General features: G+C 34.0%; 2 protein-coding genes across 3 annotated transcripts; both read left to right on the top strand.

Moving 5' to 3' along the window:
* Window positions 1–4760: 4760 nt before the first annotated feature.
* On the top strand, window positions 4761–11533 carry LOC122600752 (RNA pseudouridine synthase 4, mitochondrial). Its single transcript, XM_043773509.1, has 10 exons — window positions 4761–5171; window positions 7337–7408; window positions 7512–7649; window positions 7760–7807; window positions 7887–7967; window positions 8855–8968; window positions 9361–9462; window positions 9559–9670; window positions 10279–10325; window positions 10790–11533. Exons 1-10 carry the CDS (start codon window positions 4860–4862, stop codon window positions 11144–11146), a joined length of 1383 nt encoding a protein of 460 aa, XP_043629444.1. The 5' UTR covers window positions 4761–4859; the 3' UTR covers window positions 11147–11533.
* A 2059-nt stretch (window positions 11534–13592) lies between these two features.
* Window positions 13593–16361, top strand: LOC122600256 (protein FAR-RED-ELONGATED HYPOCOTYL 1-LIKE-like). 2 transcript variants are annotated; one of them, XM_043772950.1, is made up of 4 exons: window positions 13593–13989; window positions 14571–14719; window positions 15161–15594; window positions 16038–16361. In XM_043772950.1, the coding sequence occupies exons 2-4, from the start codon at window positions 14622–14624 to the stop codon at window positions 16109–16111; spliced, it is 606 nt and encodes a 201-aa protein (XP_043628885.1). In that variant the 5' UTR covers window positions 13593–13989; window positions 14571–14621; the 3' UTR covers window positions 16112–16361. The 2 variants fall into 2 exon arrangements, with proteins under 2 accessions (XP_043628885.1, XP_043628884.1); XM_043772949.1 differs by lacking the exon at window positions 13593–13989 and having other exon boundaries at window positions 14050–14719.
* Window positions 16362–17138: the final 777 nt, after the last annotated feature.

Raw genomic sequence — 17138 nt, forward strand, 5'->3', positions numbered from 1 at the left:
TAACAACTTGGGAGAAAAATTTTCTAAGTATGAAAACTTTGAAAATTTGGGCAGAGTAGCACAATGATTTGGATGTTTTTGAGCAAAACCAATCTCAAAGAGATCAGTTACCCAAGAAATTATGTGATTCCCAAACACTACAACTTCAGAATCACGATCCACACACCACACAATTCACACAGAATTATATAAGCTAGAACGATCTAAATTTAGATCGTTTTAGCTTCAAAATGGCCCAAAAACTAGAACGATCTAAAAGAGATCGTTTTAGTTCCTCCAACAAAGATCGTTTTGTAATACCTGCACATATAAACAGAACAGATAAAACTTATGGTTTTTGATACAAAATTGATCAATTCTCACTCAGTTTTGAGAATTAGAATGTGATCCAAACATCAAAATGCTCAGAAAATGATCGCGCACAATCCTAAAAACAATTCCATATCTAAAATCAACTTATTTGTGAAAATCAAATTTTGATCAAATTTTCGAAAATTTTGATTTTTACTCAAAACTTTGAATTTGATTCTGAAACTTAACAGAATGTTTTGAAATATGATTTGGAATGTATTAGTGAACAAAAACTTGAAAATTGAACAAAAATTGAATGTCTATTGTTGAAGAACAGAAATGGCGGCAAAAGCTTCTTAGAACACGAAGAAGAATAATTTGAACAGAATTCAATGAATATGTAATGAATCTGTTATGGATCGTCAACAGAACGTTGTTTTTGCTCTGATACCACATGTAATAAACCAGAAATCGTTCGTGTTCGGGTGCGGAAGTAAGGTGATTAACAATGGTGGATGTGTGTGTTTTAGTGTGTGTATTGAGAGAGACAGGGAAGTGTGTGTGGAAAGCTTGGAATTATATTTTGCAATTATGATCAAAGGGTTACAAAATGTTAAGGCTTTGAGGGGTATTTATACTCTAAGTAAATACATAAGCTCCGCCTCAACCTTATATTACATATACACATTTACAAAGATAATGAAATACAACTAAGCACTATTTTGAATTTCTAACACAAAATTATAATACCTGTTGCAGGAGGTGCCTGAACAACACTTGTGGTGGCTCCGGAAGCACTAACAACGGTTGTAGTTGCACCAGTCTCATCAACAACGGTTTGGTTTACAACCGTTGTAGTGGCACAAGTCTCATCAACTGGTTCTTTCCCAGGTATCCGTCCAGGGTCAGAAGTCCCAACTATAGACATACAAAAATAACATGTCAACAAAAGAGGAGGCATGTGAGAAGGAACAACAAAAAAAAAACCAAGAAGACACACCTTCGTGGGCACCAGCAGGTTAACGGACAAGGGGTGCATCAACATCATCCTGTAAAGGCGAATCCAGGATTATCACAGGGGTCTCATCACCCACAGAAACTCCCGCAGCAGAAGGGCCCTCGCCAACCCTTCGTCTTTTTGGAGATGGGCATATCTGGAAAACCTTCCCATGATGATATAATCCCGGCGAGATATAAGATTACGTCGGGATACGCAATCAAGGAGAAGGGAGTGACAAGAACTTAGCGGATCAACTCATTATCTAAAGAACGCCACGCTAGATCATTGTCTCCAAACGACACCCTTAGCACCAACCTATTCCTATCCAATATACCCCTAAACATCGGATGGACATACTCCTCACTAAAAAACAAAAACCCAGGCCTCCAGTTTAGCATGTCAGAATCCCCTATATCAAAAAATAGCCTACCGGGTCTCTCCTCCACCATAACCTACCCATCACGAATACCAAACTAAAAGAAGTAACCGAACAAACTTATTCGAGGCTCTAGATCGAACGCTCGACAAACAATAAAAAACGACACCATCACGGTGATCGCTAAAGGGTGCACCACAGATACATGCAGTTCATGGTAATCAAGTAGCCCTAATAACCAAGGGGAAAAGGGAAACCTAAGATTACCACCGAAAAAAGGAGCGGTGTACATACCAAAAAAGCCAGGGGTGCGTCGAGAATGGATTCTGATCGGTCCGGAACCCTAATTTCAGGATCATCAGGACGGCATAAACATTGACGAAACTAGGCGAGATAGCCCTCCGTTGCTTCAGAATAAATAGTACTGATGATGCGAAAATGGTTGGGATCCATAACAACAGAAAGGTGATATTAAGAAACAAAAAAGGAGAAAAAGATGATGATGATGTTTGATCAAAAAGGAAACGGAGAAGAGAATAATGATAGACGAAACCCTTGGGAAAGCAAAAAGAATAAGTAGGGGATATGACCAACGGTTTGAAAAAAACGGCGCACAAGTAACCCTAGCCGTCGATTAAGTCCCCCCTCGGGATATGCGTGTCCGTATTAAACCATCGAAGGGACAGTTACGCGGCAAGGTGTAAAGAACAATGTTACCCTCCGCTATAGGAGCTCGGAAGGAACAATTTATAGAACTAGCAAGTTCGGGAGCCCTCAACGAAGCCTCGAAGGTACGATTATATAATTTTCTTTTTTGAAGTCTAATGCAATGTTTTACAAATAAAACCTCCCATCAGACTGGGGGCTTAATGATATACCCATACGGAGCTCTAGCTCCGTACCCGAAGCAGAAGCAGAATACGAAGTTATCTTCGTACAAGTAAACCCATAACGGAGCCTAACCTCCGATTTATATGATCATCCCGGAGCTTCGAAGGTAATAAATACCGAGCTCCGAGGAGATATACAATAAAGGACGGATATAATCTATTACGCAATTAATCTTATTAAAGATATATACTAAAGCTCCGATATACTCGGACATAATTAGGTAACAAGATTACCACAAATCTCCTCAAGAAGGAAACAAGATATTTACAAAGGAGGAAGAGATTTACCCTAAATTCTTTTACCCTCCTCTCCAAGTTATCCACCTCTATATAAATAGAGGAGGAACCTCACGTCATATTCATTCTAATCATCCTTAAACCCTTAAGTCGAGCACAAATATAAACCCTAACAACTTATTCAACTTCCGAATAAGTCTTTTACATAATTCCAAAATCCTAACATACGGTTTATTCATCCTCCGAGTAAATCCTAAGTCGAACGAATCGACTTAGCCATCAAAACATCTGGCGTAAAGCGGTCTCTCGGACCCTCTGACCGTAAGGGAATCGCCGTTCAACACCCACAACCCATCTCACACCTCCGGTTGAGTCATAGTGCGATTATTTGATCAAACATCCATTTTAGCATTCAGGGTCCATTTTAAAGTTCATTTACAATGAGGGTCCTTTTTATGTTGTGTGAAAAGACGATTTTGCCCTTGTACGTGATGACCATGTGCAGACTTGACGACGCCCACTAACGGTCCTGTTAAAATAGGAGCAATCTGGCAAAAAATTCTCAAAATAGAGACTTCCATTGCACGATACTCGAAAAGGACCCCATTGCTAAAGTGCGTGGAAAGTTTTCTTTTACAATCAGCTCATATTTGGAATGGAAAACTTTTTACATTCTCAAATTTTAAATAGCAATAAGATAAAGTGAAAAAATATATAAAACAAAAAAAGTTATTTTAAGTCAAAGAAAAAAATTAAAGAAAGGAAAATTGAAAGAAGAAAAGATTAAACTCATATAGTTTTATAGTTATATTCGTATTATTGCCCCGTATTGAGTTTACAATGATATATTAATAAAAAATACAAGTTTTTTCTGCTTAATCCCTTCATATTTGGAAGGAAATTTTGGTATTACAAATTATCTTTTCTTTTAAATCTCTTTTCTTTTAAATAAAACTCAAGAATGTCTTTAAACATTTTTTTTCTTTGCTTTTCAATTAAAAACCAACTCAGAAACGCAATATAATGCATAAGTAGATATAACACACCTTTCAATGCTTTTGAGTCTGAACAAAAAATCTGATTTCTAAAATATTGTTAAACTTTACATACCTTATTATTTTTTGGGAAAAGATTCCCTAAAGGTATCTCAACTTAACTAGTCAAGTTGGGAAAATCAAGGGTCAATATTTAATATTAACCCTTGATTTTTATTCAAGGGTCAAGATCTTCCCAACTTGACTTTAGGGATAACTTTAGGGAACCCCCTCTCACATTTTTATGCATACGTCACTAAGTGGGTCTACCATAAATGTGAGCCACTAATTTTTTTATACTATTAATTAATTTTAAGTAACTAATGGTTGGGTAATAGGCATAATAATTATCTTTATTTATCCTTAATAAAGTAAACATCAATTTTTTTTTTCTTTTAACCCTTTGAAATATCTAAATTATCTTTACTTTTCCAAAAGCTTTATTTAATAATTAACCTATATACTTAGAATATTTTTAATAAAATAATTTTCAACATCTATCTATCAACTCTTAAAATAATCGTAATATCGTTTTTATATAAGTTGTCTTTATAACAATAAGCACTAAAGCACACCACCACCACCACCACCACCCGTCGCCGTCATTACCACATCATTCCCATTATTGCCATCACGGCCGCCGCAATGCGCGAGATTTATTTGGTTACAATATATAAAGCAAAGATATTATTAACAATTTGATAGAATATTGATGCATAAAAACTAAAGATGAGGATTCCCTCGAGTTAAGATCAAATTAGAATAACTTTAACTTTTGTATTAAACTCGGCCACAATTTAATGATAAATTTTGAATCTTAACCCCAGATTATAATACGAAGGTTATGATTATTTTAACTTTACCAATCAAATTATTTTTCAATTTAAGTGAATCAAGCGCCGGAAACCAATTTTGGCCCGGTTAAATCTTTCAATCCCAAATTGGCAAATTCCCACCAACAAAACCCCTCACCTCCCAAACCTTAAACCCTAATAAAACTACCTTTATTAAATAAAACAAATTACTAAAACATGTCACTAGTCCTTCCTAATCTCCGGCGAGCCATAACTATAATAAAACCACCTTTCTTTATCCCCTACAATCTCGTTCATACAGAAAACCTTGTCAATACTAAATCAGAAAAAGATCAAAACAAAAATGGGAAATGGTTTACTCTACCCCCTTTTAATGTCACAGTTAACGGTGCTTCATTAGGGAAACATATTGCCGGAAAACGGGAATTAGGTGACGTAAGCGATGATGTTACGGCGATCAAATGGGTGACGAAATGCTGCCCGGAGCTTCCGCGGTCTCTCGTGCAGAAGCTGTTTCGTTTGCGGCAGGTATTATGCTTGATTTTGTGAATTTAACTAAATTTGTGTAATATATAATATATAAATTTGTATATATATGCTGCAAAAGTAGCACATTTTTGAAGATGTATTAGAATAGTATTTTCATGTGATTTGGAAGGCGAAGAATAGTCAATGGTAGTTTAGAAAAGTTTAAATGAAATATCGAAACAAGAAATTGGGTCGAGTGGAGTTCGGATTATCCAATTAATGGTTGACCATGATTCGAGACGACCTATGCACCATAGTGAGAAAATCAAGATACCTCGAAATATGTTTTTTTTGCCAACTTTACCGTATTGGGTGTGCTATTAGTAAATTTGGTGCAAGACTTTATGTGATGAAAAAGATTGTATGATGCTCAGTTTGTACGAGCGACATCTTACATCTTAATTTTGCTTACTCGTTCATGCTTGATTTCTATAGCTTTAAATGTAAAGCTTTACATCTATCTTAGCAAATGCTCTAATGTCCATACCAGAGACATGTTTATAGTAATTAATTTGTTTTGCCATTCATCTGTGACATAATAAGACAGTGTCTATGTTTTTTGTCGGAATTTTATGTTCTGAGTGTGATACTTAGTCTCTGATGTAGTTGACTACATATTTAACTCAAACATGTGCTATTTACTTTGAATCTTTGATCTTGAGTACTTAATAGTGGATATTATAATTATAGGGATTATTACATGTGGATGTAACTAACTATGGCCAAATGTTTATGTAAAACTCTCCCAAAATGTCTATGTCATGTAATGAACTTCAAATTCCGGTTATTGAATGTAGCCGACCAATTTCAAACTTACAAGTGGCAGCTTATATGGTTGCCACATATGCCTAACACTTTTGATTACACCACAACCTTTACATCAAGCTAATAATCTAAAGATTTTCTTAGGTCATAAATGTAAAACAAGGTCTAATTGATCTAGAGCACTTTCTTACCTTTTGGACTCTTGACCTTCACATCTCCAGTCAGATATATGACAACATAGTTTACTTATGATAATAAGTGTTGGCTGATACAAATATGACTGTATTGCACACAAATCGTAAAAACTGTTATTGCTTTACATAAACAGATAATGTAAAACTGTTTAATAACCTTGATAAGTACCTATCAGTAGACTTTTCATTCAATAATTTGTGGATTTATACATCTCTCTTTCCATCATGATGCTGCTGCTATGCATCATGTAAATTGATACCTTACTCTAAGTTTGATTTCTTTTTTTGACAACTTGTTTGCCAACTCTACTGGTATCTTGATCTATATTGTGAAAGCATATAACAATATCATGCAACTCTTTTTGAATTGTTCCTACTTGAAATTTGGTAAGAAAATGTATGTATCATTATTTGCATAACATAAGCAAAAGCTTGCAGAACATGTATGTACGTACATAGGAATGTATGATCACAGGAAACTTACATTTCTGTGACCGTGCAAGTCTTTCAGATTAGTTTGCAACTCTTGCCTTCATAACTCACTATCACCGTTGGAAGTTATCTGGTTAAAAATTTTGTACTTTCCGGATGAGCTCATGATGAGCTCTTAAAATCTTAGGTGCATTACCCATCTAAGTAGTGAGCTCTGTTATTCAGTTAACCTTCTCATGGAGTCCTGTTGTAATGTTACATATCCAAATAATTCCGACATTGTGCCCTCGAGGAGGGTTGAAGAACACAAGGATAGGGAAAAAAGTTTGTTATTTTATTATGTGTTCTTGAGTTGAAAGGAAAGGGATTGGAGATTTAAAGAACGAGAGATTCTCTCTAAAGAATGGAGGAATGATGTATAAATATATAATATAAGTATTCTATGTGTTCTTTACCTTGGCCTTCCCTTTACCAAAACTTGTGTAGAGTATTTTTTTTTCCCCTGGATATCCCCTCACTTACTCTCCAATAACGAACTAAGAACACGATGTAAGGGTTGTATACTTGTTAATCACTTCATACTATCTGTTTAATTATTCAAATATATATTGTTCATGCAATGGGGGTTGATGACTCAGGTGTGAAATATTAGTTTGGATTAAATATCAATATCTCAATTCGAACCGACACACGTTGTGGTTTTTAGTTCCATTACAATAGAAGCGTTTAACGAAATTAAAGGATCAATGGATGTGATATGACGTTGTGTTTTAGGTTCGACGGAAAACTTTTGAAGGTTCAAATTCTGATCAAGATGTTCAAGCTCCAGAAAGCAAAGTGAAAAGAGTAAGTTTATCTGCATGTTTGCTATTGGAGTCAGTGGTGTCTGTTTGTAAGGGCTTGTCATGTCTTGAAACCATGCACATGTTCATACTTGATAGTCTGCCAGGTGTCAGCCAAAGACTCGATGAGATTGGGTGATACGATTTATCTTCCTATCACAGTACAAGCTTTACCAACTGAGAAATCAGAGTGCCTTTGCAGTGAAGATGAACTTAAGTTTCTTCATGATCTTGAGATATACAAGGTAATATTCATGACTTGTTAAGATAGTTTATTCATATTTTTTGACTTTTTTGTTCTGCAATTTATTTTCACTTTTTCTAGATAGGTGATCATGTTTCTCTTTATGTTCAGGATTCGGCAATTATTGTCCTCAATAAACCTCCTGGAATGCCCGTTCAGGTGAGCTATTCACATCTTGGTGAAGTTTCTCTATACACTCGATCATTTTCAGAACGCTGATTGTATTTTTATATTTCAGGGTGGTATTGGGATAAAAAGAAGCTTAGATGAATTAGCAGGAACTTATTTGAGACATGACTTCTCTGAACCACCCAGGCTGGTGAGTTTTTCCTACTTTACCATGACCTCTACATGGCTCCATCATTCTGTAATCCGTATTACTACAATTAGTTTGATAATATTCAGTTTGGAAGCATTAAATTACCAAAAACAATATTTTAGGAAATTTTTCACAGGTTTTGAAGAGAGTGGGTATGGTAGATTGATTAAAGGGCAAATTACATAAAAGCCAACGGATTTCTGAGTCATATTTGGAATAATCATTTAATCTTACCTTAAATATGTAACCAACATTTAAAAGTTTTTGAAAAAAACGTCAAGCTTTTTCCATTTCTCTTTAGGATGGTCTGAGCATTTTACCTAGAGTCCTAGATGAAATGCTTATTTGACAGTTCTGTGTCGGTAACTTTGGGTTTATTGTTTCAAGATTTTTTCTAGAAGCTTTAGTCAATAGTTTTTTTTGGTTAACCTAGGTTTATGACCCGCTCTCTGAGCCAACTATTCCCAGTGTAACCACCCCGTTTTGCGTGAAGCCCGGATTCGTCGCGGGTGAACCTCTGTGGCCACAAAAGGGATATATGTTTTTGCTTCTAGGATTCGAACTTGGGACCTCTAGGGTTTTTCACCCTTAGAAATCAAGCCTGTACTCACTAGGCCACCACCCTTTTGATTGTTTGTGCTAATAAAGCGATCTAACCAGAACGAAATTTGTTACCTTTGTGTCCATAGCATAGGAAGTCTTTATGTACACTACTGGATATGTTTATGTTATACGAGTATCATAAAGAAGAATGGTTAATCAGTTTTTTACTTTTATAATCATAAGTTATAAGGCTGGATAAAGAAACATGACCCATATTGATTACTTCCATGGCTTAATCTCATTTTTTCTCTATCTTGTGGTCAAACAAGCTTGTAATTTATTAGGTGCACAGACTTGATAGAGATAGTAGTGGCATATTGGTCTTGGGGAGATCACAGCTCAGTGCTACTGTTCTGCACTCTGTCTTTCGCGAGAAAACTTCTGGTGCTTCCAATATTGTGAGTAAATTTATTCTTTGATGACAACCTATAAAATAATGCATAGTAATGTTTAGTTTTACTGATACCAGTAACAAACCTATTACCATTTAATGCAACATACTTTACAATAACAAACATCATTTAAGGGAACATAATTACTGTTTCCTTACCGTCTAGTATAACAAAGTCATACTTTGGTAAGAAATGGTATGTGTCAGAAAGTGACAAAAACAAAGCATGTCACATTGTCAGTACACGTGAATATACATTTTTTTTTTCTTGCAGTTTTTCTTTTTGACAGGGCAAGTTGTTTTTATCAATCAAATGGATGATCCTAGCATTATCTATTGGCTGGAAACTCGGAATAGTTTGTGTTTTCTTACATAGTCTTTTTCCCTGTTTTCCAATAGGATTTAAAGAGTGAGAAAAAAATTCTACAAAGAAAGTATTGGGCACTTGTACTTGGATCACCAAGGCGTCCACAAGGGCTAATTTCTGTTCCGCTTGGAAAGGTAGAATTTATATAACTTGTTAACACTAGGATTTCTTCATTTTCCATGTTCTTATGGAGTATTTGAAAAATACTATTTACATTGTTTAATGTGAAGGTGGTCATGGATGATGGAAAATCAGAACGGATCACAGTTGTTGAAAATGTCTCAACGATGCCATCACAACACGCTATAACAGAATATCGAGTTCTTGATTCTTCTATTCATGGTCTGTACTTAACTTGCTGCAACATTTACCTCCATATTGTTTAAGCCAAATGAGCCTTTGGCTGGTAAAATGGGGAAAGCATGGCTATCTCAAATCATTTACTCATGAATGGGTTGATTATGTTTTGACACCAACTGCTCAAGCGGGATAAAAAAATGGAACGGACATTGGATAAAGTGTATGTTATTGCATAAAACCTCATAAATTTTTCTCTGTAACTGTCTAGAATCTTATTGAATTTAGATATATTTTTGTAGTTAAGTTATATGAAAGACACTAGTTATTTACTGATGATTAGAAGCTTGAACAGAAGTTTTTGGGAACCCATCTCAATATATCATGACCTGCACATCAAATATCCATCTCGACTTATTGAGCCTACTTGCATCTTGCCCCCACCCCATTTTGCCACCCTTAGGACGTGAAAAAAGATATAAACTAAGCATTATACTAATTCATCTCATTTTTTATTCTAGTTTAAGCCTATTACTCGATGAATATTTTGGCCATTGAATTTTAACTTGGTGTTCATAAATACGAACTGATATGAAGCTGGTGTTATTTATAATTATTTGAGCATTCCTTAAGCATCGTCTTAAATGTTGCAGGTCTCACATGGTTAGAGCTTTCTCCACTAACTGGTAGAAAACACCAGGTATTCATTATTATATCATATTCCTACAACTTTTATTTCTCTTGGGGTTCCTTGTAAATATGTACTCTTTTACTTTTCACATCAAACCTATTAGTAGAGGGTGGCAAAGTGGGCTGGTCTATCAGATTAAGTAATTGATCAGAACGAGTTTTGGTCAAAACATAGTTTTGTAAGGATTGAAGCGACACTTTTTGGTAGGTTTTCTATCATAAAAAGTTGGTGTGTCATGGATGCAATTGTTGTGTATTGCCATAAGTTCTGTATCTATCATCTCCTAATATCTATATAGATTCTGGATTTCTGGTATTTCATGTAATTTATCATGTTCCTCAGATTTGCCCAATTTGTTTGAGGTTGAAATATTTTGTTTGACCTCAAAAGTCAGAACAATACCCCTTCCTTTTACCATTTTATTTATGTACTCTTAATATCACCTTTCTCGTTGCAATTCTGTATAAACGCAGCTCCGAGTTCATTGTGCTGAGGTATTGGGAACACCAATAGTTGGAGACTACAAATACGGTTGGCAAGCTCACAAGAAATGGAATCAAATAGTTTCTTCTAATCTTGAAGAGAAAGTTGAGGCGAGTAACAGAAAGTCCCTTCCCTTTGGCCTTGATTTAGAGAGTGGGAGCATTACCGATAAGCAACCTAAACTTCATTTACATTGTAAGAAGATGGTGTTGCCCGACATTTCATCTGCTTTAAAGCAGGCCCGTATTTCTACTTCGGATTATGATTTTGAAGACATCAAAAGCCTTAAATTTTCAGCTCCATTGCCTCCCCACATGCAAAGGAGTTGGGACATCTTGTCCACTTGATTTGCTTTTAATGCAATATGCAGAGCTTCATCTTATTTGATTCTATAATATAGAATCTTTTAAAATGGGTTTCCGGCCTTGGAAGCGTTACCAGATATAGAGACATCTCGCTTATTTGCTTACAATAGTGTAATAGACTATTGTCGAAGGTAAAAAGCTAGATTCCCAAATTATTTCTGATCCTTTATTATTAAGTGGGATTATATTAGTCCGTAAGAAGATGTGGTCCACCACTCCGCAAGCCCATCTTCTAATCATCCAGGATTTAAAACATTAGCTGAATTGTTGTTTTTAAAAAAACTTTTTAAATTTTGAATCGCATACAATAAGTTATCGTTTAAAATTATATTTTATATCCGTAGTTAATCTAACATTATTTTGTGGTCACAATTTTTGTTACCATATTATTGGCTTATTGGCACATTATTTTCTATAATATTTGTGTTTCGAACATTACGTTTCATTAGTTTTGTTCGAAGATTAAATTACCATACAAGTTCACTTATTACTATTCCTCTTTATTGTCAAGTAATGCATGATTGATTAGAATGTTTTCATATATCATTTTTCGGGTTTTATTAATTATGCCTTTAAAAGCTACCTTTCTTACTACTTGGTATATACCCAATTTATTTTATTATTTATTTTTTCACTTTATTACTTTGCTAGTTAATCAATTCGGGTTTTACCTGGACATGTTAATCAAAATTTTAAAATTATAAAATATATTAAAAAAAATATATGTAATGTTTGTCATTAAAACATTATAACTTGATATAAATCTAATAATTCAACTAACACACTAAATATATAATAAATTAACTAAAACAATATTAATTTTTAAAATAAAAATGAATACTGCATTAAATTAATAAAAAAAGACATTTTATTTGTAATCTTATATAAGAGAGAATTTTTTTTCTATTTGTAATATTATATAAGAGAGAATTTATTTTCTTTAAATAAATAATTAATATTTTTGTTAAACATGTAAAGGGTTATTTCTATTTTATTTATATATGATATCATAATTAAATAAATTAAATTTAAAGTAAAATATAAATTTGCCACATTAAAAGCTTTCTAAAAATTCTTATAGAAAACAATCTTTTTTTATTATATATAAAGATACTTCTTCCGTCCCACTAAACTTGTCCACTTTTATATTTTCAAAGTCAAACTTTATGAACTTTGACCATAAATATTTTTGTTTGTATTATATAACATTTGATGAAAGTTATATGAATTGATTATGTTTTAGATGTGTGTTTCATTGGTATAACTTTCATCAACTATTATATAACACAAATAAAAATATTTATGGTCAAAGTTCGTAAAGTTTAACTTTGAAAATCAAAAAGTGGACAAATTTAGTGGAACGGAAGGAATATTAGAAATATGAGTTATCGACACGGATCGTACTTGTGGTTTACCCAGATATCCAAGTTTCGTCCCTAAGGATTAATAACCTTAAGAACGGTCCTTTATAGGAGGATAAGATTCACGTTTCGTCCTTTGACTGGTTGACCATCATCTCTCCTCCATTAACACCCTCACATGCCTCCCATGTGAAGGGTATTTCAATCTTTTCACCCCTTTCTTCAACCTCCAAACAAAAACGAAGAAAAAATTCCTTAACAAGAGCAACATAGCAATTAAAATCCAACTAATATCTTTTATCAAGATTTTTTGTTTTATCTTAAACTCAAATCAAACTGATACGATTCAAATCCAAATTCATCAAAACACAACAATAGCAAAACATGTGAAAATACCAACAACAAAAAAAACCCAAAATATAAAGGACTGTCTTTGATGATATGAAAAGTACCAAAATACCTTTCAGGTGGGAGGCACGTGAGGGTGTTAACGGAAGAGAGATGATTATTAACAAGTCAAAAGACGAAACGCGAACCTTATCCTCCTATAAAAGACTCTCCTTGAGGTTAGTAATCTTTAGGGACAAAACTTGACTATTTGGGTAAACCACAAGGACGATCCGTATCGATAACTCTTATCTATACCCCTTTATAAAACAAACTCCCTCTCCCCTCTTTAATTTTATGAACCTGAAATGACACATTTACCATTTATCTTAATATATCTTTAAATCTATAGACTACCTAAAATGCCTTTAAAAAACATCAACCTCTATCTCTCCCTCACGCAGAAACACATAGCAGAAACCTTAACTCAAAAATCGTCAACCTCCTCCCTCCCTTTCATATCTCACGCAACCAATCATCATAAAATTACACCGTCATCGTTACCGTCGCTGCATTGCGCGGACACCAATCTAGTAAATATTAATACGCTTCTAGTAAATTTTACTCCGTAATACATTGCTAATTTATGAATAGATTAAACATAAGAAAAAGAAAAACCAAAACATTAATAAAATAAAAAATAAAAAAAAGATTTAATGTGAGAACTCAAGGGCAGTATGTTTTATCCATGAGCCCATGTCGGTAGCATGTGGCGGTACCACTGGTTTCAGTTATCAGTGTATCTCACCTTTCTGTGCTTGGAAGAGTCGAAGATCTATACATCTACATATATACTCATAAAACCTTTCATACCAATTTAAATCCTTAAAAAAAACCCGATCAGCCATTTGTTTTTCCGAACAAATATTTTCAGTTATAGAAAAAGAAGAAGCATCAGCAGCTCATCAGATCCGCGGACCCTTTATAAAAAATCTATACGTGTAAATTCAGTATCTGTAATTATATTCAAGTAAAGATTTGTGGGTTGTGGAGAGTTGGTGGAAGCCATTGAATTTTATTTTTTTTTTGAAAGGTATTTGGCATAAAACAGAACATAGAAGCTAAGGGAGCTAAAAGGTTTGATCTCTTTTTTTTTTTTTTATTTGGGTCGTTGATATATTTCGAACATGAATTAATAAAGGTCTATATATAGATATTTATGCAACTAGAAAATAAAAAGTGTGTTAAGGCAGTAAAAAAATGAGCTCCAGTTAATGGATTGAACACATTAGAATAGTAGCACCCTTTTCTTTTCTGGTTTTTCCTTTTTTTTATTTTTAACTAAGAAATCAGTGCAGCTGTTGTTGCAGGAATTTAATTGTGAATTGCTTGAAAATGTTGAATCCAAGGATAAAAAAAATTTTACAAGAGTAATTGGTGTTGATAATGTGTTACAAACTTGAATTTATAACCAACAACAATATAAAATGAAGAAGGGGGAATAGACAAGTATTCTTATTTAGTAGCCATTACAATCAGTAGTGGCATGCTTATATGTAACTGATAATGAGGTGTAATATCATGAATATAGGATAAACGGAGGGAGTCTAGGTCTAGGATAAATTTGGTAATTACATATATATTTGTATATAACATGTCTTATATTGTATTTTACAATGAGTACTAATAATAAGCATAGTTGGTTTTGAAAATTGAAGATTACCCACTCACTCGTATAATGAATTGAATTGAGGGAAGAAAAAAAATCAATGAATCATAAATCGTGGGTCGATAGTGTAAAAGGAAGGGAAGTGGAGATGAAGAAGGGAGGACATCCAGGGGGCTTTAGTATTGACAACATTAGCAGGTATGTGTATACCTACATCTATATCTATATACTTAGCAAGAGGAGATCCCTACCCACCACTTCACTTTAATTTATGTAATAACCTTACTCCCATCCATTTTCTTTCTTTCATTTTTTTTTCCCTTCCTTTAATCATTTTTTTTAATTATTTTTGAACGGCAAACTATCCTACTTCTAAACTAACTTGAACGCAGAGGATTAAACCCAGGCAAACTACCTCAACTCATGACTTGAACCCTGGTTGGGTAGCCTAAGATACAAGTACCTTTCATCATGTGTGTGTGTGTGTCCACAACAAGTACCTTTCATCATAAACAGCATATGTGTGTGTGTGTGTGTGTGTGTGTCCACAACAAGTACCCTTCATATAATTAGATTAGATTAGATAAAGTTTGATTAGATAGTTATAATTGGATTTGATTGATTTGGTATTGGTAGCAGTAACAACAAGAGGAAAATCCATGATGAAATACTGGAGGAGGGTCTCCCCGTCCCAAAACATGTTTGTTTGGATAACAAAGATCATCGTCCACTCTTCCAAATCCAAGATACCACCACCACCACCTGCTTCATGTCCCAATCTTATGATTCGAAACATGATCATGATGTTTCTTCCTCCTCATCTGTTAATTGGAGTGGTGCCACAACACTACCAGATTCTGTTTATCAATTTGATTACCCCTCTCCAAGTTTTGACCAAGAGTCACCATTGGATTGTGTGATGAGTATCCCCGAATACTACAAAACCAGCCACCAAATACAGGATCATGGAGATGGAGATGGAGGTTTGATGTTTTGCTCAAATGCTGGTGAAGAAGCCTCTTCAACTAATTATGTACTTTCTTCAGGAAGATGGAATGTCGTCAACAACCAAGGTAACATCATCTTCCAATTTCTTTTTCTTTGTATAACTCTGAAAATACAATCGGTATTTCCCCCGACTTTCTTATCAAAGTAATAATATGATAATAAAAAGTAAAAGAATAAAAACTCACACAAGATTATACATTTAAAAATTGACAAATCACAACTCTCTTACACCGCCGCCACCACCACTTGCCATCTCAGCAGTACGTCGCTACAACAGCATCACAAAACACTACTCTGGTAGTAAATAATTTGGACTCCACAAGTGATGACAGTATCATGTTATGACTTAGATATATTACTATGTAATTATCATCCTCACATACTTCAATATACTACCCACTTGCACAGTGGGCAAATTTTGCACACCATCATCTTATATTTGGTTTTGTTTTCTTATACTAGGTTGTGGTTTCTAATAATCTAACTTAATGCCAATGAATGAATACAGATACTGAACAAATAGGTGAGAAGCTGACGATTGATAAAGAGTTTGAGCAATATTTTTCGATGCTTATGCTATAGCATAGTTGATCAAGTACGAACCAGCGATAATAAATGTATATAAGTGTTGCCTTTGTCATATGTAAAATCTTGCAAACAATGAACAAATTTATCTTTGGGTTATGATTGTTTCCTGAAAGCAATCTATGTGAAAGGTATATATAACTTGATGGATGATGGAAATATCAGAACGGATCACAGTTGTTTAAAATGTCTCAATGATGCCATCACAGCGCTTTATAACATAAATATCGAGTTTTTGATTCTTCTATTCTTGGTCTGTACTTAGCTTGCTGCAACATTTACTTCTATCTCGTTTAAGCAAAATGAGCCTTTGATTGATTATAGAGAAAGCACGGGTATTAGGACATAGTAGAGATGACAATTTCAAATTATTTACTCATTAACACTAAATGCTCAACTGGGCAAAACAAAAAAAATAAGAAAAAAAATGGAACGAACGTTGCATAAAGTGTTTGCTATAGCAGAAAACCTCGTAAATATTTCTTTTAACTGTTTAAAATCTTATTCAAATTAGATAAACATTTGTAGTTATATTAGAGACACTAGTTATTTACTGAAGATTAAAATCTTAAATAGAGATCTTCGGGTCAACCCGACTCAATATATTATGACCATTCATCTCATTTTTCAATCTATAAGCCTATAACTCAATGAATGATTTTGGCCATTGGATTTTAACTTGGTTGATTTTAATAAATCTGAAATGATATTGATACGGATTCAAGCCCAATAGAAGAACCCCCGGGAAGCTCGGCAAGCCCTAAAGGGCCGATTGAAAGTGGCTAGCTCGACGCCAATATTAAAAGACCCAATCCAACCTATTTTGATTAAGTTGTTTAATATTTCTTGAAGTTATTATGGAACGAACGTTGCATAAAGTGTTTGCTATAGCAGAAAACCTCGTAAATATTTCTCTTTTAACTGTTTAAAATCTTATTCAAATTAGATAAACCTTTGTAGTTATATTAGAGACACTAGTTATTTACTGAAGATTAAAATCTTAAATAGAGATCTTTGGGTCAAC

Source organism: Erigeron canadensis, chromosome 5 (assembly GCF_010389155.1).
Source record: "Erigeron canadensis isolate Cc75 chromosome 5, C_canadensis_v1, whole genome shotgun sequence".
NCBI lineage: Eukaryota > Viridiplantae > Streptophyta > Magnoliopsida > Asterales > Asteraceae > Erigeron > Erigeron canadensis.

Bases quoted from the DNA above. Each gene is read 5' to 3' on its own strand.
- LOC122600752 (XM_043773509.1), top strand. From the start codon at position 4,860: ATGTCACTAGTCCTTCCTAATCTCCGGCGAGCCATAACTATAATAAAA. The intron at 7,968-8,854 runs GTGAGTTTTTCC...GTAATTTATTAG, and splicing joins TCTCTGAACCACCCAGGCTG to GTGCACAGACTTGATAGAGA. The intron at 9,671-10,278 runs GTCTGTACTTAA...TAAATGTTGCAG, and splicing joins TCTTGATTCTTCTATTCATG to GTCTCACATGGTTAGAGCTT.
- LOC122600256 (XM_043772950.1), top strand. From the start codon at position 14,622: ATGAATCATAAATCGTGGGTCGATAGTGTAAAAGGAAGGGAAGTGGAG. The intron at 14,720-15,160 runs GTATGTGTATAC...TATTGGTAGCAG, and splicing joins AGTATTGACAACATTAGCAG to TAACAACAAGAGGAAAATCC. The intron at 15,595-16,037 runs GTAACATCATCT...GAATGAATACAG, and splicing joins GAATGTCGTCAACAACCAAG to ATACTGAACAAATAGGTGAG.